The 26,661-nt window shown below is 34.6% G+C and overlaps 1 protein-coding gene across 2 annotated transcripts in view; it reads right to left on the reverse strand.

The window, feature by feature from the left end:
• Nucleotides 1-26,661, reverse strand: part of LOC145678902 (uncharacterized) — a 79,413-nt gene that overhangs the window by 47,013 nt on the left and 5,739 nt on the right. The window contains exons 2-3 of one of the 2 annotated variants that reach the window (XM_081749508.1): nucleotides 24,075-24,217; nucleotides 8,996-9,155 (exon numbers count right to left, since the gene is read on the reverse strand). In XM_081749508.1, coding sequence (XP_081605634.1) covers nucleotides 8,996-9,155; nucleotides 24,075-24,217 — 303 coding nt within the window. Of the gene's footprint in view, nucleotides 1-8,995; nucleotides 9,156-24,074; nucleotides 24,218-26,661 lie in introns of those variants that run through there. The other variant, XM_081749509.1, reaches the window with a different exon arrangement.

Consider the following 26,661-nt stretch of genomic DNA (forward strand, 5'->3'; position numbering starts at 1 on the left):
GGGTGTTGTTTCTTCTTGACGTAACTTACACACTTAACTCTAAACTTCTGTGCAACAATTAAATTATAAAAAGTATATATGTATAAAAGAGTAAATCGACAGACTCACTGAACAACATATCTCTTGAACTATTAGCGTAGAATATTGAAATTTTATATAAATGTTCTCCTCGTACCCTAAACAAGACGGAGTTTAGCAAAATATGACTTCTAATGAGGGATATGGGGACCTGATTTTTTTTTTTTTTTTTTCGTTCTCCTACATCCGAAACTATTATGCATAGAACATTGACATTTTGTATAAAAGTTCTTCTTGTACCGTATGCTACAGATAAAACAGGCTTTTGCAAAATAGCCCCTAAGGGGGATGAAGTAGTAGGAATAATAATGTTTTTGATATTCACCAGATCTCCGAAACTGTCAGGCTTAGAGCATTGCAATCTATACATATGTACACTCATGTCCAAAATCATTGTCGCATATCTATAACTGTCTTCTTGTAAGAATATAATTTCATAATGATTTTGCAGGGTACTTTTAATACTGATATTATGTGTATAATCGGGAAATGTGTACTTGTGGTAAATTTCATAGGAAAAGAATTATAAATACGAAAATTAGAATGAGTAAAAGAAAATGTTGCTAAATGGATAAGAAAGTTTTATTTTCGTATTATTGTTCTTATTTACAGTTCTTTTGACATGAAATTTGCCACATACATGGCTTTGCCGATTATACACATACTAACGTTCTAAGAAATACCGGGCGAATTCGTTGTCAAATTATATTCCTACAACAATATATTTATAGACATGCGACAATAATTTTGGACATGAGTGTATATATATAAATATAAATAAGACTTATTTAGCCAAAACAGAAATACGCTCTCTAGTCAGGGCCAACGAACAACAGTAGACGATGTAGGTTCGTTTATTGTAATTGATAAGTTAAATGAATGTGCCATATTTAGAAATTATTCCCATCTATCTTCTAGCAGAAAACTTAGGCAAGATAACAGGCTCATTTGCTTTGTCAACAATGCATCTCGATAGTTCTGCATCGATGCATCTCGATACTGTAACATAGAAACAATCTTGGACATACGGAGCGCAAAACTTTCATAAGTTTCTGGCTTTGCAAAAATATCAAGGTATAACCAAACAAAACTTAAAGAAGGTAAAAGTTATTAAGAAAACGTCATCACTAGTGGAAAGAAATGTGTTCAAAATGAAATGAAATCTTTCAGTTTAACGGCCACAATCATGTCCTTTAGGCTAAGGGAGACGGATATAGCAAGTGAATAATAATAATAATAATAATAATAATAATAATAATAATAATAATAATAATAATAATAATAATAATAATAATAATAATAATGGAAGAATTGGTAGAATGAGAAGGTGGAAGGAAAGGCGAGTACCACGAGAAAACCCGCGGACACAATGTTGTCCACTACGAACTTGCTTGATCGGTGATTAGGGTTGCCATATTTCAAAAATAAAATCCGGGACGCTACTAAATTACGAGAACCTTTGAAATGCTTAAAATGAAAAAAGTGGTATATACTAATTTACTTTCTTCCATTAGATAGAGTTGTTCAAGTATTACGTAATAACATGTTTTAGTCATTATAGTAGAGCTACTCCTCCCTAGTTAATCAAACGTAAGCAGATGATTTCCCCTCTCCCCTGGTAAGCATTTTTTTAAAAAAAATTCTCGGGAACGGGTAACAGAAACGCATAACCATTGTTGCGTAAAAAAAGGAAAAAGAAATCTGTAGCAAATAATTAAAAAAAATAGGTTCCCCCCACCTCATAAGCTTCTATTTAAAAAAACATTTTCCCATTGCTGTCTGTTCAGTTTTATTAATTAAAACATGTTTTACTTCTTGAATGCTCAGCGGAAAATTTCCAAAAATATCTGTCAGGGATATTGATTAAAATATTTCAGAAGCAAGATGTAGATTGAAACAGAGAACTAAAGATAACAATAAGATTGAGCAGTAAGGCCCTTCGCAAACTACGTCACTTCGTGTGTCGAAGATGCGCGACTTTTTTTTTTTTTTTTTTTTTTCGTGGCAGGCTGTAGCAGGGTAATGAATTTCCATTTGTTACAATGGATGTGGCGCAGGCTCTTCGCACATTACGCGACAAGCGTCACACTGTCGCAGGCTTGTCGCGGAAACCTGCCACCTGACACAAACTAAGACCTTCGCATACTACGCGAGTTCGTGTGTCGAAGACGCGCCACAATTTATCTTTTCAGCAACCAGATATTTATTCTGAAAGATGAGCTCAATGGAAGCTTTCGATACAGACGATTTCATTGCAGAAATTCTGGCACAACCTAGTATGCGGAACTCCAGCAGTGATTCCTATAGCAACAAAATTGAAAAGACGACAGCATGGTGTTGTGCATTCCATAGTGGATTCATGGATATGCCATCGAAAGAGAAGTATCGTATCGGTAAGTACATTCGATGTTGCCATTTTGTTCTTTCTTACATTTTCCAAAATTCGATACCAAGCCAATAAATTGTTTGGTGGAAATTGCAACATAAAATTACACTGTTTATCGCTTCACTTGACGATTTCAAATTAGACTAAAAAATAGCACAAATGACCAGATATTCCCAAATATATTTTACACATTCACAAACTGCGATACCCCAGGCCAATATGTAATTTTATAACATTTCGTTATTTTTGTATATATTCTGTGCATTTAATAAGTATACTGTACGAAAATATGAAAAATAATGTTTTACAAGTACTTAGGCATAATGCTGATGCCTCGTGACACTCCATAATGGAATTTATAAGGAGAGGCCGTGAGGCATGAAGATAATACTTCATGTAAAATTGATTGTACGTCCCGTTCAGCAGCGAGGCTATATGAGACATGGACCTACTGATTAACGTGGAATCCAAACCACATGAGCTCCCGCCGGGAATCGAACCCGGGTCTCCCGCGCCTTTGGCTAAACGCTAACCGCTTAGCCACGGATGAGCTCAATACCTCATGTAGTCAATGGCGGATTTAGCAATATACTGACTAGACCCCAGATTTAGTACACGGATCAAGGGGACCGCCAACTCCAGGCTACATACGTACTCCTATGGATGTGCTTGCACTTTGTCGTTAAAGAATATAACAGATTGATTAGTATTACGTAATTTTAAAATTGCATATTACAAACTATATAAAGTGCATTGTCTCCTTGTTTTGGCTTAAAAAAAAGTGTCACATTCCCGCGACATGTGAAGTAAGATCTAGCGTCTTGTCGCGTCGCGGGTGTGTGTCGAATATCAGCGACGCGACGACACAGCCGGTCGCGCGTCTTCGACACACGAAGTGTCGTAGTCTGCGAAGGGCCTAAAACCTTTTGTCCCTGGGCCAATGAAACGAATACTTCATTCAAAATCAAAGTAGTTAAATCACGGACTTAATTAAATTCATGTTTTTTTTTTTTCAACTTTTGAATTGTCATACTCAGAAGTTTATATACCTAATTCTGTGAAAAAAGCAAATTATAATAATCCCTTCCTTTCTTCTTCGCTGAAATCCGGGACATTTAAGCGTACCGAAAAATATTTTTGGAGGTCTCGATTCCGGGACGAATAGCAAACCTACCGGAGATCAATTCACGGGTCCCACGAACCAGAGATGAGAATCTACCAGTGAGCCACCCTGCCCCCAAGTGTGTTCGAGTAACTCATTGCATTGCATTTCATTACAATAAAACATTCAATGTTAAATTTGGACGAAACAAACGTCTGGGAAAGAAACGTTTGTGCAACGATTGGGATTGAGTTATAAACAGGTTTATTCAAAACGTAACCACCTGTAAATTGTTTAGATAACATCTTTTTTTTTAGATTTGTATAAGTCAACGCAATGTCTACGGATTGAAGAAGAAGAAGAAAACAACTGGAGTGAAACACTTCAAATTGCATGAAACATGTATAAATGGTACTGCCTTAGATTGTTTTTATATCGGTACCGCTAAGCTCTAAGTTAGTGTGAATAGTAATTACCGATATTCAAGAACTTATTGTTTATGATTTTTAGTGTATTCGATGAAAAAAGGACTAAACTGAATAAAGTGTAATCCAATTTGTGAACCCATTAGTGTCTGGCTGTCGACGGCAACAAAGCAGTTGAGATACGATTTACAGTTCAAATGAAATAGGAAGAACATATGTGACAAAGAATAATACTGTATCTTCTGGAGTATCACAAGGGTCAGTATTACGACCATGGGCGTCTCTGGCATGTTAAAATTTGTGGGGGGGGGGGGGGGGCGACTAGAATGCTAGTAGACCCCAACTAAAGTTACGTCAAAATTATGAGTAAACTGAAATCTACTTTACTAATAGCATCCACTCTTTCTACCTTTAGGAACACAATTCATCATAATTTTCTTCCATCATTGATTAACTACTTGTCGGAAAAAAAAATAAGTTTATATATAACACAGTTCTTAGGTAATTTCTTTATCTTGACAGTTCTATGGGGGAATTCCCACTCAGTGTTCTTAAACGCATTTGCAGCAGTTTAGTTTTAGTCCTCATATATTTCGATTTTTTAGCTATCAAAATCTTCTCATATATTTCGATTTTTTAGCTATCAAAATCTTAACTCTCTCAAAGGAGTCTTACAATGACACTTGATTTGACTGCGAATTTCGAATTTTTGATTTTCATTCTTCTTCTGTATTCTTAATAAACTCAAAAAGTATATTATCTACCTTTTTGTTCTTCATCTCGCAGTATGTTTTTAAACTTGTTCAATGAACCATCCTCGTTTACTTCGTTTTCCGTTTTAATGTCTAAAATGTACAGTTTATTCTTGCTGTTATCTGGCTCCTCAATGTATTCTTTCCATCTTCCTCAAACTCAATTCGCTCATTAAACACTCACTGCTATCTTTAGTTTCTATATTATCATAGTAGTTGTCCCTTGCTGCCCGTCTACAGTATTCGCATGAAATTTACTCTCATATATAACGTTTAAATTTTTCTATCTTTTTAAATTCCTCTTGTCACCTTCGCTTCTATTGTATATTTCCCTGTCTTTGTAGATTTCCTTTCTTAATTCGCAGATAAACTTTCTATACATCCTCCCTTTCTCCAGTCTCCCTTCGTCATGGAAACCAATTGTTGCTTGTTAAGCAATGAAAAAATTGTGTGTCTACAGCCGAGACTACTTTGACTAACCAAAAAGCGTAACTAAAAAAAAAAAAAAAAAAAAAAAAAAAAAAAAAAAAAAAAAACGTTCCTTGAAAGTGACACACGTCAGGCGGACATTCTAGTCACATTAATCTAATGTTTAAGAACAGACATAACTTTAATTTGCTCTATGTTTTTACTTCTTCAATACAGATGTAAATACTTTCAGCACTGATTCATTTATCTCGTACTCAAAATATTTGAGGAAGGGACGCGTCAGGCCTAGGCCAGAGACGCCCGTGATTAGGACTACTTCTTTTCATAATATTTATTAATGATTTATCTCTAGCGCTACTATTAATAAAAACAATTCTTTTCGCTGACGATACAAGCTTTCAGGGGTCATAGTGGTCTGGTCTCTTGTAAATAGTTGAAAAGTGACCAAAAGCACACGAAAAAGTGACAAAAAAGTGACCAAAGTCTCATCATGCCCCTTTTTTCCTTTGTCAATTTCTTCATTACCTCTCTCTTTGTTTGTTTTGTTTCACCTTTTCTTCTTTACTTCTTCTTTTTGAGCTTCCTTCTTAGGTTTTCTAAGTATGCTTTGTAGTTATGGTAAGCAGACTTAGCAGATGTAAGAAACTCCTGAGTAAGTGGAACCAGTTCTGGCCTATTTCTGAATTTCTTCATCCCAGACATTATATTTACCTTAGCATTGAGAGTTCTCAAAGACATGAAATATTCAAATTCATCACCTACTCTTAAGAAGAACATACAAGAAGCATAACACAAGACGAACATGAACCACACAAATACATACACACAACGTTGAGCGGAGCGTTAACTATTACGAGAGAAAATTAAAAGACTATTATGACAGAATAGACACAGAAGGGTTCTCAACCCCACCTTGAGAGCTTAAGCTTCCAGCAACCATCCACTGTGCTTTAGAAAGAATAAAAGCTTAAGTGAGAATGAGCTGTTTCACATGTGGCAGCAATTACTGAAATTTTCAGAAGAGTAATGAGTTTCTGCCTTTTTACATTTATTTTTATAATATTTTTCTTAGAAAACTGCCAATGCCAAACATAAATCACACGAAAAAGTCACTACACCTCCCAAAAAAGTAACTTTTAGTGACAAATTTGAAAAAAGTAACTTTTAGTGACTAACTTGAAAAAAAGTAACTTTTAGTTAAAAAAGTGACCCGCTATGAGCCCTGAGCTTGGTTATTACAGCCATTAATGAAGGGAAATAATCATTAAAATTAAGGATACAACAATAATTCAACACAATAAACTCAAAGTAAATACTAACAAAACCATAGCAATAAACTTTCGTCATGTTAAGAAGAAAACCAGTAAACAGACAGAAAATTAAAATTGGAAATAGTATTGTTAATTATCAATATAACTTATAATTTTTAGGTTTGTCAACAAATTACAATCTAAAATCCAATTACTAGCCAACAAGCTTAGAAGTATTTGCTTTGCTACAAACGTAATTAAATAAAAGTCTGCTCAAGTCTATTCGAGCGACATATTACATATGGAATAATATTTTTGGGGAAAATACAGCTAGTAAATTACGCGTATATTTTTATTACAAAGAAGAGCACTAGATGCAAAGCCAAGGGATTCGTGTAAAGGAATATTTAAAAAAAAATAAATAAATAAATAAATAAAAATTAAAAAAACAGTATTTTACCATATATTTCTCACATTTTAATCTTTGCCAAAAGAAAACTTGGGTCATATTTCAGAATTAAAATGAAAATAAGTATTAATATAACACTAAAAACAAAAATAGATTTCCATATGCTTCCTCATAATACTTCCGTATATATCAGCAAGATTCGAGATATACGGCAATTAGAATATACAGGGTGTTTCAAAACAAAACCGATAACGTTTGGGAAGTGATTCCTGACACAAAATAAGACGAAAAGTATAGACCAACCTAGGTGCAGAAATCCGTCATTTCAGAGTTATAGGCTGCCGAAAACAAGAAAAAAAATGAACTTTGAGGTTAATAAGTCCAATACTGTGGGATCTAACGTGGTCGGGTCAAGACTTCACTTAGGAACTAGTAGTATGTGTCCTATTCGAACATCCATGTTTTAGAATCCTGTGGTACTCACGCAACAAAATAGAGGGAGTTTGGCTACAGGCATATAATTTGAAATATTTACCAACTTTCTCTATAAAAATTGTTGCGGAAGTACCACAGGATTCTGAAACATGGATATTTGGATAGGACACAAACTAGTTGTTAAGTAAAGTCTTGACCCGACTACGGGAGGTCCCATAGTATTGGAGCTATGGACCTTTAAAGTTCATTTTTTCATGTTCTCGGCAGCCTATAACTCCAAACAGGAAGCATTTGTGCATCCAAGTTGATCTATACTTGCTGAATATCTATGATATTCCCACACGTTGTTGGTGTTGATTTCAAACGCCCTGTATAATAAATTACCCTACAAAATTAACGCAGTGGAAAGTATGGGAAAATTTAGAAAACTGATCAAAGAATTTCTGCTTTCCCATTGGTTTTATTGGGCAACTGAATATCTCAATTAAAGAATATATATAATGCGACGAAGATTATTAATTTGTATAGTATATGAAGGTACTGTTAATCATTTGTACTTTTAGCAATGTTGTAGATACACACAGTAGAGATTGAGATAGTTTGTAACTTTATGACGTATCCGAACCATTCGTATAGAACATATTTTTATATTTAATGTACAAAAAAGGATGAAAATAAAATACAAATACAAATTAAAATTAGGGCATTACTAATTTGTGATCGTCCAAGTGATCTCAATGATGAAATATAGATTTTATACCAAACAGGACGAAAGAACGGTTATAAGTTGCGTATCTTACAAAAACAGTTTAATCAAACACGCAGATTGGTGCAAATCTCTAAAACAGTTATTCCCAAAGAAGCAAAAAACTTGGATAGGAATTTCTTTCTTTCCACAATTATCGACAAAAAATCAACGTATTCTTGCAAAGCATAACATATCTGGTTCCAGTATCCCCCGAAAAGTTTAAAAAAGCATCTAACTGGTTTTAAAAGTTGTTTTGTTGTTCCACTAAATAGATCAGGTCTTTATCGTGCTCAATGTGAATGTGGCTTCTCATGTACAAGTCAAACCAAGCGTAACATCAACACCCGAATTAAAGAATACAGTAGACAATCAAAAAAGTCACAAGAAGAGGGTATGTCGGAATTGTCACTTCACCTAAAACAACATACAACATAACATAAAACATGTTTATGTGATAGGTTCAGGGAAAAAGAGATTAAAGAATCATTCTTTATTCATAAATATAAACCGACTTTAAATCTGGATTTTGGCAACATAGATAATCTGGTTACCTACCTTTGATGTATATTTTGGATCTGGCAATAATGGCCTAACATAGACGCGCATTTCTTTCAACTCAGTTCATTCTTTCTTTCGTCCACTATGTTCTGGTCGTTGTTTTTAGTATCCATCTCTTACGTTATATTTATTTGGTGGTGTATATTCCTTTTCCCATACCACATTTCCCTCACCCATTTTTATCCTTGTTATCTTACCATCGAAGACAGAATTAGCTTATTGTTTCGATACGTTTGGAGAATATTTAGTTTTCCCACGAGAGGACATATTTAAGTAACCAATTTTTTGTTAAACGTAAAAGTAATTCGTTAATTATTTCCAGCTATTTTACATAACATAATTAAAGCTAAAAGAAGTTTTTTTACCACCCAATATAACACAAGTGGTTAACATGTAAAAGAGAAAAGAAATAAAAGAATTTACCTCCATCTCTTCTGATATTTTCTTCCATTCTTCAGAGTCTAAGGATGCTTTTGTGAGAACTGGCTCTTCTTTCCTAAGTAATCGGCTCTTAGGATTCAATTTCCTCAAATGCTCTTCTGCAAACTCAATTAAATGGGGAAATATACCTTCTTCACCTGATCTGCAAAATAATAAGTTATTAGACTGTCATTGTGAAATTAATACAAAGACAATGCCTTGATTCTGCCTAAGTGAAATGAAATATTTCAGTTTAACGTCCCACGATTATGCCCGTTAGACTAAGGGAGACGATGAGTAAGACAAGTGGATGATGATGGAAGAATTGGTGAAATGAGAATGCGTTAGGAAACGGGAGTACTCCGAGAAAACCCACGGACATGATGATGTTCACTACAAAGTTAGTAGGCCGGGGACCGAACCGGGAACCCCACGCACCAGAGGTAAGCACCCTACCACTGAGCCACCGTACCTTTTCCTAAATTACAGACTTTAGTTTATTTAATTTGGGTCATTTATGGTATAATCTGAGGCAAACAAGGTAAACGCTAAAATGGGAAAAAGTGCATGGCACAGTTTATTAATATAACACAATTAAGCTATATTATACATAACTCAATGGTTGTATTCATTTTTCAAAGAATATAGAGAAAGAGAGCAGGAGTGACTATCGAAATCATCTATATTTCCCCAATTTTTTCATTCGTAACACATTATTTAATTTAGTGTTTTTCAAATGGATTTTTCCTCTTTCCTTAGGTTATACCACTCAGAAGTTGTTTACTCTGATCTATTTTCTTTACCTATAAATAAGTTTCCTGCAACATGATTTCCTATAATATTGGTACAGAATGACTACAAAATCTGAAGCTCACTTTCTGAACTGTGCCATAGGCGAAAGAAGACCGAATAGAGAGAAATGTTCTTTTACGAAAAAAAGGGAAACCATTGGAGAGACCAAAACCAGAGTTAGATGTGACGAAAAATGGCCGAATGAAGAAATTACAGCAAGAATGACATATTACTGAAGCGAAAATAACCTTCCGCTGGTCTAATGGCTAGCGCTCGCGGCTTTGGTGCATAAAATCCCGGGTTTGGTTCTCGGTAGAAGTATTGAAATTTGCATATATTACGCCGGTCCGGATTTCACCTTAAGCTCTTAGGTCCACGTCTCATACAGCTTCAGTGCTGAAAGGGAGGTTAAACTGCAACTCAATTGATCTAATATGGAATCAAATAAGAAAATTAAAATGGTAATACAATACATACTTTGTACCCGTAATACCCTAAGCTGTGTTTTTTCTTCTTTTAGTTTAACATATATTTATGCACCGATACTATGGAAGATGGTACGGTGGCTCAGTGGTAGAGCGTTCACCTCTAGAGTGGGGTCCCTAGTTCGATCCCAGCTCAAGCCAAGTCAACTTTGTGGTGGACAAACACCGTATGCGTGGCTTTTCTCGTTTCCTTCCTCTTCCTTTATTCCACCATTTCATTCATTTCTCATCATCACAGTCTCCTTCAGGCTAGCCGGTATATCCGTGGGACGTAAAACTCAAAGATTTCATTTCATTTTTTATTAGATGGTTGAAGAAAGTGGGAGTAAACGGGAGAATCCACGCATAAGGTGTTTGTCCACCGCAAAGCCCATTTGTCGGGAGCCAGGATCGGACCAGGGACCTCCTAGACCAGAGGTGAGGTGAGCTGTTGAAATAGACAATGATGAAAAGAAAACAGAATCAAGTAATAGTGTAGAAACACTCTGGGAAAGACAACAAAGACCGAATAAGAAATTCGATCATCAGAAGACAAACAACCAAGAATGTTTCCGAAAAAAAAGAAAAAAATCTAGACTACGCTCGTATGAATATGTTCAAAAAATTAAAGAAGTATCATTACCCAAGAAGTTTCTACACGTAGAAATGACATGAAAACAGCCACTAGGATGACAACGGAACAGTTAGCAGAATGGAAAAAAGAATAAGATGGAAATATGTCTAAGAGTAAGAGTAAGGAATGAGGAAAGTGAAAGTACCTGTTGAAAAGATCTTATATACATACAGACCAACAAAATGTTGGAATCAGGAATTGATGATGATGATAAAAAATGGAAGACGCATTGACTGGAGGATTTTGAAATCTGAAGTGTATATTGTTAAATTCTAGAATCTTTATGATTTCAGGGAGAAATATCCATTGTATGGACTCTCCATCATCACATACTAAAAAAGATCAAAGAAATACCTGAAACGTTTTTGATAAAGTATCGAGAATGATGACAGACATGTGGAATGCTTTTTCGTTTAAAGAGCTATGAATCAGTTCTTCCCTTTTTCCCCAGCACTCACAGACAACCTCAATAAGGAAAGAGGGATTAAATTACAGATAAGAAAATATGTGTTCTAATTGATAAGACAAGAATTATTTACTGTTGTTTAACAATAATATCTTGTGATTAGTTGACATGAATCAATGATTACAATTATAGTTCACCTACACCACATTTATATTTTGTATAGTATAAAACCAATGGAGAAAAAATACAAGATGATTCCTACACTAACTGAAATTCCTAAAATTCTATAGTACTACTGAATTCTATAATATAATACTACTGAATTCTATTAATTCTATAATACTTCCTGAAATTCTATAATACTGTAAGATGCTAAAAATTCAACATACACTAATATTTATTTTTGTAATGAGGGGGCCGCGGTGGCTCAGTGGTAGAGCGTTCACCTCTGGTGCATCAGGTCCTTGGTTCGATCTCAGCCCACGCCAAGTGAACTTTGTGGTGAACAAACCCATGTGCGTGGGTGTTCTTGGGGCTCTCCCGTTTCCTCCCACTTTCTTCATTTCACTACTTCATTCATTTCTAATCAACACTAGGGGGCGCGGTGGCTCAGTGGTAGAGCGTTCACCTCCGGTGCTTGGGGTCCCTGGTTCGATCCCAGCTCGCGCCGTGTGGACTTTGTGGTGGACAAACACCGTGCTCGTGGGTTTTCTCGGGGTTCTCCCGTTTCCTCCCACTTTCTTCATTCCACCATTTCACTCGTTTCTCATTATCACCGTCTCCTTTAGCCTAACCGGCATAACCGTGGGACGTTAAGCTTAAATATTTCATTTTTTTCTAATCAACACCGTCTCCTTTAGCCTAGCCGGCATAACTGTGGGACGTAAAACTTAAAGATTGAATTTAATTTATATTTTTTTTTTTTATTTTTGTAATGAAAGTAAATTGTAAAGTTATTTTAAATTTTCAAATAAATCGTTGTTTTTCACTTGTGCTGCGGGTCAATCACACAAGCTCTTGTCAACAAGGAAAGATAATAACATAAAACATTTCTCAACCAGGAAATAAAATTATATTATGTAAACATCGCCAAATCAGCAAAACGAAGCTGTCTAAAAAATAATGCTATTTAGGCGGAAAAAAATAAAAAAAGCCATTCATTAAAAAAATGGTTGTCTTACTAATTTAACAACGTTTACATCAAATAGTTTATTTCTTAGTTAAAAAATGTTTTATATTTAAAAAAAAAAATGTGTGTGATAGTTACTGTCTTTCCTTGTTAACAAAGGTTCGTATGACTAACCCACAACAGCAGTGAAAGAAAACAATTTATTTTAAAACTTAAAATAATACAATTTCGCAATTTATTTTAATTACAAAAATAAATATTAATTTATGTTAAATTTTTAGCGTGTTACACTACTATATATACATATATATACACATTTGTCTATTAGATTTTTTTTAACAAAAATACTCTAATTTTTTAATCTTCATTTCTCTAATTCTATGTGGCAGTACGTTAGGCTATATAATTTCAATCCAACTACTAATTGTTTTGCGTTTTGCTTAGTTTGATATAAGGAATATCTCATTCATTTGTGGGTCTTGTGTTGTGTGAGTGAACACTACTTCAATTTTCTTTGGCATACATAAGGTAGTTTAGGATGGATGGGACGGTCATTATTTCAAAATCTTTGAAAAAAATGTACAAGATTCTGGAATTTTTCTTCTTCTTCTTCTTCTTATTATTATTATTATTATTATTATTATTATTTTTTGTTTATATTGTTTGTGTCCCAGAATAATTTTGGTGTATTCAAAAGTTACGGTCGAAAGGAAATGTTATCAACTATTGAACATGGTTGTACATAATTATCACAGGCGTTAAAATAATTCTGCCCTAATACATGCCTATTTTTAGGCCTTAGGAACTGTGAGCTCATGGCTTCGTCAGAATATACAAATTACTTACAATCAACACTTTACAGATGCTAAACATTTAAATGATGGAAAAGTATAACAAAAATGGTAAAATAGTACATGTTCATGTAATTTATAATATAACGCATGTAACTTTTAAACATTAATTCCTGTTTATAATATACTGAAATGGAATTAAATGTTTCAGTTTTACGTCCCACGATTATGCCGACCAGGTTAAAGGAGACCGTGATAATGAGAAATGAATGCAAATGGTGGAATGAAGAAACGGGGAGAAAACGGGAGAAGCCCGAGAAAACCCACGCACACGGTGTTTGTTCACTAGAACGTCTACTTAGCGCGAGCTGGGATCGAACCAAGGACCCCATGCACCAGAGATGAACGTTATACCACTGAGCCACCGGGATCCCCTTATAATATATTGCATGGTCTCACTAAGTAACTTGGTATCCTGGTCTTACTTAGAAAGATCTGACGAAGTATTATTCAATTAGCACAGCATGAGATTATTTCACAATAATTTAACCTAAAAAACAAAATCTTACTTCGCACCTCGATATAATGAGAAATTATCATTCTGATTCCGTTATATAGTCTGTTCCTTGTCCTTAAAATTTAAAAAGCCCAAAATATTGTGGAAACCATGCTTGTCAACAAGCTCAACAATTTAATTAGGTACAAAATCAAATCACTTCCTTGAATTTTAAATCCTTTCAGTAAGAGCTTATAAAAAAATAGGTGCACAGTAATATTTTCTATTTTGAAATATGTAGCCTAGAACTAATGTTAGTACCAGTATTTTAACCCCTGTCATTTAAACTGCAAATCTGGCATTTGTTTAACAGAATTTTCAACTCTATCCATAACATCTCTGGAACTCATTACAGGAATAATTAACATTTCTGACCAGAGTATATATATTTATTTATTGAAACTAAAATACAGTGGAATACATGAGGATAATGAAGGTGTAGTGTATAATGTGGAGTGTAAAGATTGTGACATGATATGCATTGGGGAAACAGAGAAAAACTTAAGGAGAGAATAAAACAACATAGAGATGATGTGATACTTAGGAGAGAAAATAATGCGATATTCCAAAGAACATGCCAAAATAAACGAGGCATGATATAGATTGGGAAGGCTGTAACCATACAGTTCAGCTCAGTCAATTTTTAAGAAGAAAATTTTAACCTTTTAAATGAACCTCGCATAAAAGTGTTTCCAAGAATTTTTCTCTCAGCCAACAAACGAATGTGCATATATGTATGTACGTCTCGACTCCAACGGAAATCACAGAGTTCCTCTCTCCTTCCCTTATAAGGACCTAAAATTCAGCACAATGGACAAACGTCGTCTCAAAACATTCCTGTCTATGGGCTGTCATGGCTATTTTTAGCTCTTGACATCACCAAACTGCGTAGCAAACCGATTCTTTTGCCTAGCAACACGACGAGACGGAAAGAAAAGGTGCGGTAGTCTGACTTACACTTACGAAGAAGCAACCACGTTGAGTATGGTGCGCTCAACTAAAATGAAGAAACAATTTGAAATAACGTCAAATTTTTTGTTAGTGTAAAACATAACTTTGGAAACAATGTAGTGAGAACGAAGATGATCACAAATTTTAAAGTATTCGTTTACAAATAAATACAAAGTCATTACAGCGAGATGGAGTAAGCCAGCAGCCAAACCACTTGTTCATCAAAAAAAGATGTAAAGAAACCAACCCGCAACCTTCTGGACATATCCTCAGGAGCCGCCAATGACAATTCCTTTCCAATTGTCACAGTGAGTAAACAGTGCTAGTGAATAACAGAATCAACCATGTGGTGAAATATAACGAATAATTCGTGTCTACCGCGACATCCGCGTCTTTCGTATTAAATGGGCTTATATTATTGGTTATTAAAAGTGAAGTGCCACTATTTATGTATTATATGTTCGTAAAGTTTTAGTGTTGTGAATTAAAAGCAAAATCCAATAATTGAGTATCCTTTGAAAATAATAACAATGATTTAAATTTACATGTGTTAATTTTAAGGAATAACTTAATTCATTTTCTTTTTTTTATAGCACGAGTGAATAGCGCCTATGCAACTTAGTAATACATACATTAATAAATTGCATCTGCGCTAAATGTACAATTAGAATTTATTTTATGTTGGTTTTCTAAAACGTTCCGGTTCGAATTCTTAAGTTGTGTGTCCAGTGGCTATATGGTAAGCTGAAATGAATGATGCAATTGTTATGACATATTCAAGGAGACATATTAGTAGCAAAGGATCGAATCCCGGACTATGGTAGATGTCCGACCCCACCTAGGGATCTGTAGGATCTATGTATTGTAATTAAAGTCTTTACTCTGGCAACGCACACATTAGGATCGAACCCAGTACCATAATAATAATAAAAGGCGTACCGAACAAGATACGGACCCACGCAGGTCACAAGAATGGCTGTCCCGAACTGGAACCGAACCCAACACGAACCAATCGTGTTACAAAAATGGCTTATCCCGAACAGGGACCAGCGAGAATCGAACCCTGCATGTTACAAAAATGGCGCTCCGAAACAGAGACAGAACTCCTGAACCGTTAAATCGAAACTAGTAATTTATGTACTGGAACGTTTGATAAAACCACATAGAAGTGACGCTAATTGTATTTTTGATCAAGGTAAATTGTAGTGCCTTCTTAGTACTTTTTAATTTTGTTGTTTAAATTTCGTAAATCAGTCATCATGTATGTGAATGGAGAAATGGTACCTGTCATGAAGGAAATGCGAAAATTTCTAAAAGAAAGAGAGTATGTAATGGTAGAAATGCAATTTAGATATAGAATAGAACCATTTACATTGCGAGATGTTGAAAATGCTTTGAAGATAGATCAGGAAGCATCCAAAATTCGTAAAAGAGCTAAACAGGAAGCTGCAAAATTTCTTTTAGAAAGCAATAGAGAATATAGAGCAGGAGTTGAAGATAAAATTGTGTCTCAAATGCATGAAATACGTGAATCTGAGCTTTATCGAAGAGTTAAAGATGAATGTGTCTATAAATCAAAATCTGTTTCTTTGTCAGACATCAAACGTAAGTTAAACATTGACTTTGAAATTTCAGAGATAGTACGTATTGCGAAAGAAAGGGTAGCCGAAAGGATATATAAAAAGTACTTAAGACATCATAAGATTAGTTGTAATAAGGATTCCAGCGAGGAAAAGAAGGTAAACTGTAAAACAACATCACAAAAACGGGTTAGGTTTGCTGATTCTCCTGTAAATGTTAATAAGTTAGAAAATGTTCAAAATTATGAAAGTTGTAGAAGGAAAACAGTACCATTAGAAAGAAAATTTGCTAAAAATAGCTTAGAATTTGTTGAATATGAGTCTGTAGGTACTTTGTGGGACATTGCCCCCGTAGCTAAGAAAGCATACGCACGAACAGTGAAAAATGAATGTGTTAAAAGTTGTACTATTTTGCCATGTGTTAAGTCTCAGTCACCACCTATTATAGTAAATCAAGCTAATATTGAATTTGTTGACAATGAATTTGAACAGGTTGAAGAAATATCTGACAGTGAATTAAAGGTAGAAAAACAAATCATTCTTGTTGTCGATCACGTTAACATTGAGTTAGGCCAAGCCAAAGAATTTGTTTTGTCTCTGTCGAATAGCGTTTCAGGAAGAAAAGAAACAGGAAGAAAAAAGAATAACAACCCAGCTGTCTTGCAAACCCTACCAATCAAGTCGATCACGTCTAGCGTAGCTCCGTGTGTGAGCGAGCGATCAGCTGTCCCAGCTGTCATTTGTTTGTTTTGTAAGGGGACAAAAGGCATTCAGGAATGCGATGCGTGCTTCACTACAGAAAGGTTTACTAAAGTAGTAATAAATTGCGTTGAAAAGGGGAATGAAAGTAGCCCATATGCGCAACTTTGTAGTGTGATGTATTTCTTAGAGGAAAATTGTTTTTATGGCACCTCGCTAACCAGTAAATTGGAATGCGTTCCGTTTCACAAAACTTGTTTATTTTTTGTGTCTGTTAGGGTTGTAGAGATTTGTCAAGAGAACAGTAGTTCTTTAAGCTGTGAGTTGAAAGTTAAAAGTATACAGATAGGACAAATGAATTATGTCACCTTTTGCATAGTTACTTGCACTTTAATTGTGTATTCAGAATATAGTACAAACGGCTTTATGCCAGATAGGCCTAATGGTAATGAACATAACTCAATAACGTGGGAAAAGAAACTAAAAACCTGTCAAGAATATTTTAGTAAATTACGAAATGTTGTTTGTCAAAGGGCAAGAAAATATAGTTCACAGGTTCAATGTGGCAAAAAGCACCGGCAAAATAAAAGGAAAGTACGTAAAGTCAGACGAAAACTAAAAAGAGTTAAACGCATGCTGTATTGTTTTTCAAAATTTTCCAAGTATGTTCGTAAATGTTCTTTGAGGAATAAACGTAACAGTCGCACCAATGCTCAGACAAGTGACCGAAGTTTAAAATTGAATCACATTAGTAACTTAGCGATTCATGGCGTAGTAAATAGGTCAGGTGCTGACCACTCATCACCTACAAATAAATATCACGAACCTTTTCAGGAAGAATGTGGTAACTGGGTGAATAAATCCTTTACGTTTAATCGATTTGAGAGTGAAAGTGACAGTAAAATTAAATGTCAATCACCAGCTACTGTCAGCGATGTGCTATCAGCTGATCGTGACGTCATAACAAAAGCTAAGCATACAGGTAAATGGAAAAACCTAGTGAAAAGAAAAAAGCAATCTAGTGTTCAACCTAAATATAGTAAAATTGGTGCACGTCGAAAATTATCACAAATGAAAAGTAATTGCAACTCAAGTAGTGATAAGTTAGTCAATTTCTTGTGCTATGCAGCAGTCATACATGCTGAGAAACCATTCATGCTAGTTGATTATTGGCAAATGAAACCTTTGAAAATTGTTTTTGTGTTGAAAAAGCCTCGAGTAGGTGTAGGATAAACGAAACTTCGTTAAGCCGGACTGCTTGTACTGTATGAAACCGACACTTGCAATGGTTTTAATATTTCAACAAAAAAAAAAAAAAAAAAAAATCTTGATATTTGAAATATATGTTCTACGAAATTACTTGTAATAGCATATTTTTTTTCGTTAATGCATTCACGATGAAATTTCATTTTTCGAATCATAGAAAATATAGTGTTTCTTTTCAAAGTGCAAGAGTGAATTTGCGCAGCGAAAATTTTCAAATATAGTGAAAGGAAATAAATTTGAATTGTGAAGATGTAGAAAATTTATATTAAATATTTCATCACAGTGTTGCAATTTTACAAAATTAAAAATGTTTCGAACCACAAATTTAAATATTTTGGTGAGAAATCATTCGGTAATAAACCTGAATAAGCACATTTTAAATTAATTAGTGAAATTTCTCAATTTCTAAATAACAACTATGCGTCAATTAATAGTAATGTATACTTACGATGTGTTATATCAATTTATTTGTTTTAACCAATCAGTATGCCTCTGGGATTACTAATCAGCTGAGGATACTTGAATTTTGGTGTAGTAAGTTATTGTAGTAGTATGGTTTTACACATGTACCCACCTTTATGGCGCGTTGTTAAGTTGAAAAGAATATACAATGAGACATCTTACTATAAATAAGTATCAAGTAAGTTGTGTATGTGATAATTGTTAGCAACCATTGTTGCATTTACTATGCATTAATCTTTTCGTTGAATACGAAAATATTTCAAGTCTTAACTTGAAGACATTGAAGCAAAGGTTCCTCCAATATTTTGGGTTATTCATATTATGTAATGCCCGGAGTAGGCAATTTTCTTATTAGTCCCTTCTATATTATTTTTTAAATTTTACTCGAATATCCTATCTTTTCACTTTGCTTCGGGGATGGAAATAAATGACATTTTAATGTGGGTAGGTATCTTCGAAATTTCGGAGGGCAGACACTTTAAAAAGTGTAATGGTTTGACAAACCATCCACTGCTCAGTCCATTCTTGGTCAAGTTTTAACCAGAATGTAATAAATGTAAAATATTATGATAAATTAGTATTGTTGTAGAATTAAGTAAAAAATTTTTTATATCGTAACCAATATTTTGAAAATATTTACATGTGCTGATATTTGAATTCAATTTGTATGCTATATATTTGATTCATAGTAGCAATAAGAATTGAAATAAGACTACTACTAATAAAAATATACGAAATGAATATACAGTTATTGGGTTAGCTTCAAGAATATTAGAAGTTGTTTTCAATGAAAGCAAATATTGAAAATGAATGTTTTTTGATAGTAATAAGAAAATTAATTTATGTTATATATAGAAGTACAAGGCACTACATTAGTAAATATTTTAGGTTACAATGATTATTTAATATACTTGTAATGTTTTTATGTTTAATGGTAAACAATGCCAGTAATTAGTTGTTCAATTATTAAATGTGATATTTCGAAAGAAAATAACAATAATTTTGTTTATATTTTGTTGAGTTGGAAATTGTGGCACTTAAATATTTTAAAACGACAACATACAATAATAAAATGAAAGACATTGATAGACTTTATTGAAATTATTGCCCAACCGTAATCCGAATTTCGTTTCGTATGGCCCACGTGTTCGTTACCGTTTTTCCGAAAGGACTTTGAAAATTTTTCGTTATATCGTCACGAGAAGAGTTAAGTGATGTTAACCCTTTGAAGACCAATGAATGAAATTTGGTGACACTAGTGAAGTGATCAGTGTTGCAGGGTTCTGTTTGTTTTTCCTCTTCGATCAAAAACAAACGTCCTGTCGAGCGCCTTTGTAACCATACACTTCAGCTCAGTCAATTTTTAAGAAGAAAATTTTAACCTTTTAAATGAACCTCGCATAAAAGTGTTTCCAAGAATTTTTCTCTCAGCCAACAAACGAATGTGCATATATGTATGTACGTCTCGACTCCAACGGAAATCACAGAGTTCCTCTCTCCTTCCCTTATAAGGACCTAAAATTCAGCACAATGGACAAACGTCGTCTCAAAACATTCCTGTCTATGGGCTGTCATGGCTATTTTTAGCTCTTGACATCACCAAACTGCGTAGCAAACCGATTCTTTTGCCTAGCAACACGACGAGACGGAAAGAAAAGGTGCGGTAGTCTGACTTACACTTACGAAGAAGCAACCACGTTGAGTATGGTGCGCTCAACTAAAATGAAGAAACAATTTGAAATAACGTCAAATTTTTTGTTAGTGTAAAACATAACTTTGGAAACAATGTAGTGAGAACGAAGATGATCACAAATTTTAAAGTATTCGTTTACAAATAAATACAAAGTCATTACAGCGAGATGGAGTAAGCCAGCAGCCAAACCACTTGTTCATCAAAAAAAGATGTAAAGAAACCAACCCGCAACCTTCTGGACATATCCTCAGGAGCCGCCAATGACAATTCCTTTCCAATTGTCACAGTGAGTAAACAGTGCTAGTGAATAACAGAATCAACCATGTGGTGAAATATAACGAATAATTCGTGTCTACCGCGACATCCGCGTCTTTCGTATTAAATGGGCTTATATTATTGGTTATTAAAAGTGAAGTGCCACTATTTATGTATTATATGTTCGTAAAGTTTTAGTGTTGTGAATTAAAAGCAAAATCCAATAATTGAGTATCCTTTGAAAATAATAACAATGATTTAAATTTACATGTGTTAATTTTAAGGAATAACTTAATTCATTTTCTTTTTTTTATAGCACGAGTGAATAGCGCCTATGCAACTTAGTAATACATACATTAATAAATTGCATCTGCGCTAAATGTACAATTAGAATTTATTTTATGTTGGTTTTCTAAAACGTTCCGGTTCGAATTCTTAAGTTGTGTGTCCAGTGGCTATATGGTAAGCTGAAATGAATGATGCAATTGTTATGACATATTCAAGGAGACATATTAGTAGCAAAGGATCGAATCCCGGACTATGGTAGATGTCCGACCCCACCTAGGGATCTGTAGGATCTATGTATTGTAATTAAAGTCTTTACTCTGGCAACGCACACATTAGGATCGAACCCAGTACCATAATAATAATAAAAGGCGTACCGAACAAGATACGGACCCACGCAGGTCACAAGAATGGCTGTCCCGAACTGGAACCGAACCCAACACGAACCAATCGTGTTACAAAAATGGCTTATCCCGAACAGGGACCAACGGGAATCGAACCCACCGTGTTACAAGGCGTACAGGGGCTAGAAAGGGAAAATAGAGCAATAATAAGGAAATGGAAGGAAGCACAAAGGATAAAGAAAGAAAAAGTGACAAATTGACGAACTGCACAAGTGCACTGTTAATACATGAGATATGAGATAAATTATTGGAACAAATTGAAAAAGAGCAACATTAGACAGATTTACATGTAATTTATATCCATATATTTAATGTTGTTGTACTTATATCTGTAGTTTTATATATTGTTACATTTTTTGTTACTTCTATATGTACTTTTTTTATTGTTATATTTATAATCAGTTGTAACTAGTACAGTTTTGATCAGGGTTGGCAAAAACCATGGTTTTTATTGAAAAAACAAAAAAAAAACAGTTTTTTTTGTTTAAACCCGGTATTTTTTGGTTTAAACCAGGTTTTTTTGGTTTAAATAATATACTCTATGTATTTATATTAGATATGGACAGAAATTAGTTTGTTTCGCCTTGGTGTTATTATGCAACAACAAGGTTATGCTGGAAGGGGCCACATAAGCTTAAAGCGGAATCCAAATCGCTTCTCGGCTTCATCCAAGAAAAAATTGTCCATTTCGACACGAAACCGGGACTAATTGGTCACAAATGCGATTGCCGACTCACTCACGAAGGACTCCTGATAAAAATACGTTGTACTGATCTTTACATAGGCCTAGTTGTTAATATAATTGTCAAGAGTCATTTCAGAAGGACAAAAAGATAAACAGTTACACAAGTAAATACATTATACAACTATATATAAATCGGTAAATTCCCGCCTTAGCCATTGGGAAAACCCTGTTATTACTTTAAATGTATTTGTATATAAAATTTTAAGGTCAACGTATCATAATCACTACGCTAAAACTGAGGTATTAAATTACAAATTTGGTATGTAGATATCATTCAATAAAATTAAAACAAAGTCAAATCCAAGCTGATGTTGGAAGCTGCGTAGGCAGTTGATAAATTTTGCCAATTTCTATCAATATATTTAAGCAACCTTGGCTTTTTTATAAAACAACAGGCATTCAGACAAGTAGAAATACATAATTTGGTTTCGTTTCGTATGTTTAGGATTAACATCCTTATGAAATACCAAGGTTATCACGGAGAAGACTTTCGCTTAAAGGGACACCTCGAATCGCTACCTGGTTTACACTTGAAAGATGGGTTGTGGTTCGACCGAGAATTGAACACGGGACTCCTTGATTAAAAGGTGAAAAGTACATAAACGTAATGCAGATGGTTTCATATGTGGAGACTCACCATAAAGTTCACACGATTTAAAAGCATTTTTCGTTCTTCTTTTGTTTGGTTTAAACCAGCCAACCCTGGTTTTGATACTTTTAAATTATATCTAATAGGCATCAAGGGAGGATTAAGAGAAAGTTTTTAAGGCAATTGGCCAATTATAAACAACAGATGTTTGGAAAAGATAAGCACATGTAGACAGGTGGCCGACAGATGAGACCCGAGGAAGACTCACGTGGCTTCCCATACAAACAAGGAATCTTAGTACTTTCACTTTTAGTATATATTTCTATGCTCTGAAGATATCTCTTTCAGTTAATGTCTGATGAAGATAACGTTAAGTTGTTGAAACCGTTACACTGTATTTTAGTTTTAATAAATAAGTGTATATACTCTGGTCAAAAGTTAATTATTCCAGAATTTGAAAGTACATTATATACTTTTACTCCGGTGTGGTGTAACGAGTTTTGTGTTTTTGTTAACTTGATATTGTCTAAGAATTTGTATGAATATGATTAATAATATTCTAGTGTTGTATTGGTGTACGTGTGAATTTAGTGTAGAATTTGGTTTATTCGTATGTATATGTGAAGTTCATTGAAATTACATACAATAGAACGTAATACGAGCTCTCCAAATTGTTATATATTAGCAAAGAAATTACGAGGCATAATTATCCACGCCTTAATGCACGAATTAAAAAAGTTTAGATTACAAATTCATTCAATAAATGCTTTATTTTCTTATGTCAGTACAAAATAAGTTACCTTAATATCTTTATTAAGAGTTTACCATCTAGGCCACCAAATACTACGAGAGGAAGTCAGAAAATAAGTTTTCCATATCACAACTCTTGGGTGGGAGCGCTTTGCCCATCCACCATACAGTCCTGATCTCGCACCCAGTGACTTCCATCTGTTTCTGGCTTTGAAGAAGACCGTCGGCAGCAGGCGCTTTGAGAGCAATGCTGAAGTCACAGAAGCTGTTCGCATGCAGAGCCCGGAATTTCTCTTGAAAGGGTTTTTGAAGCTTATACACCAGTATGACAAATGTCTCAATGTACGTGGTACTTATGTGGAAAAATAAAGGTACGTCTGATCTTGAGTGTCACATGCTATTTTTGGTTTTGCATCCCCATCTCTGTCCACAGTCGCCTGGGGAAACTTATTTTCAGACTTCCCTTCGTACTACGCTGAACCAATTATATTTCAACTGTCTCTCTCCTGTCATCCTCAGATAGTCATTGAAATAATAAGCTTTTCTTCATAATATTGGAAATATAGTTTATAAGTAAATATTTCTTTTATTTAATAAAACCATGTGGCAGTTGCGTACAGTTAAGTATTACCTTAATATCCTGATAATTCTTTCCAATGTCTTAATGTCTTTGCACTTTTCAATGTACTTGTAATCCAAATCTTCTGCTCGTAGCTCGTATTTCTCCAGAAGCGTTTGTTTCTTTTGTCTCCTCGAATCTTCTTCCATCACCAACTGAAAAGGTATTGTCAACACGTTTATCACATGTACAATTAATATTTACTAATGAATTTCAAAGTGAGTGAAATTATGAAGGATCAACCTGGGTCTCTTGTTTACTGTACCGATCATAACATATTTTAATTGAGGTAGAAACATGAAATAAAATGGACGTGCTGGGTCTGTCAGACCCACCGACGTGGGGAAAGTTGGTATTTATTCATAGTTTTTAAATTGCTCCACCAGGGGCTCAGAAAATGATTACAGTGATCATTACTTTTCAGACAATGATAGCACAGGATAGTATGTATACGTGCAATTCAGTCGCTGTTAATCTATGCACAATGAAGCGTTTAATTTGCTTTTGGTCTCTGAGACTTAGCCAATTCCCTTTCGTATTCTTGGATTTCTTGTGTCTATTCGTCTAATTTCGTTTGCGTTTTTCGTAAATGTAAAATGCCAAGGTAATTTATAATCATTTTAAAAAAATAATTACATTGTTATTGTAAACTGAAAGAAATAACGTTTCACATGTGCGTTAATTGAAAAAATATGACTTGGATCTCCTAGATCACGTCCGTCCTTGTGTGAAACTCTTTCTAATCCGACCATTGTAGGGTTAAGATCACTAACTTCCACCTATAGTATACTCTGAGAATCCTAAAACTATTGTTATATTTATAGGTCTGCGTAGATGCAAAATATCGTATCCGCAACATCTACCCCATCCGTAGATAATGAAATAAGATATATGTAACTTACTTGTTCTACAACAATTAGGATTCCAAAAAATAGTTTTTAACGTAATAATTGTAAAAGACTGATATAATATTGACTAAATTCAAGTTAACGATTTCGCTCTTCTGATTGTTAGTAGCTATACTAACCAAAATGCAATAAAATCCATGCAGATATAAATTACATGATTAATTAAAAAAAAAAAAGTGTAGTTACTAAGGTCCTCTCAAATACAGATATCTGACAAAGGAAATAGTTGTGAGTCGAAATACGAACATAAACTAGAAACGAAGAGAACCACAGGTACAAAGATAAAAACATTGTTATAGGAAATTGTCAAGTTGATAATAGCGTACCCGTCACATAATTTCAGAAAGACATTGCCTTTTTCATATAATCATTTCGTTATAGCCTACATAAAACATGAACGTCTTTGTTCCGAACACAAAGGTGAAATAAATGTAGAACGTCACTGAGAGAGAGTGAGTACCTCATCACAACTCATTTAAAAAGGCAACGGAACACTTAGCTCTTGTGCTTCAATGATACGACACACACATTAATAAAAGAAATGAATATTTAATAGTGATTCGAAAAAATTATCTGGTCTTTTCACGAGCATCCGCAATTTTATCCGCCATCTGAAAAGAAAGTTATTATTATTATTATATTTTAAATAAAACATCCCACGATTATGCACGAAGTCTAAGCGTGACGGTGACGATGATATAAATGATAATGGGACAATGACGAATGAGTGAGAAAACGAGAGAATTCTCATGAAAACCCACGCATAAGGTATTTGTCCACCACAAAAATTACTTGGCGGGAGCTGGGATCGAACCAGAGGTCTCACATGCCAGAGGTAAATGCTCTGCCACTGACCCACCGCGGCCCTAAGAAAGTAAAAGTAAATCTGCATAACTCTGTATTGATACAGATGCCCTTGAATATGTGCATCCGTACAGATCTACTTATATCCCTAGTATAATTTCTGCAACCAACCCCGTTGTCTTTAACAAGTATACAGTAATAAAGAATTTCGGTTTCACAACTACTTTTTAGATTTTATTCAACTTAGCCCCTTTTCCACACGATGTAGTAAAAACGGAAATATTACAGATCAATACATACACTAACTCACAACTTGGCGGTAGCTCTTCCGTTCTTCATTATTGTGAAGCTAAAACTCTTCATCCTGAGGTCAATACGATTGTTAGGCGAAATCATACATACTGGGAATATAGCTATATTCATATATTTATATATATTCATTCACTTTCACTAATCATCCATCTCCTTTAGAAGCAATCCACCCCAGGAGCTCATGTATGAAAGGCATGGCGCTAACCACTAACTAGGGATGAGGTCAGATATACGTTTTAGACTAAGCGAGACGGTTGAACAAGACAGTTAATGATTACAGGAGTATTGGTGGAATTAATATATATAGGAAGAAACATGAAAAAAATCTTTGAGTTTTACGTCTCATGATTATGCCGGTTAGGCTAAAGGAGACGGTGATGATGAGAGATGAGTGAAATGGTGGAATGAAGAAAGTGGGAGGAAACGAGAGAATCCCGAGAAAACCCACGAGCACGGTGTTTGTCCACCACAAAGTCCACATGGCGCGAGCTGGGATCGAACCAGGGACCCCAAGCACCAGAGGTGAACGCTCTACCACTGAGCCACCGCGCCTCCAGGGGGGAACACGAGAACCC

This window comes from Thermobia domestica, chromosome 2 (genome assembly GCF_964235325.1).
Source record: "Thermobia domestica chromosome 2, izTheDome1.hap1.1, whole genome shotgun sequence".
Classification (NCBI taxonomy): Eukaryota; Metazoa; Arthropoda; class Insecta; order Zygentoma; family Lepismatidae; genus Thermobia; species Thermobia domestica.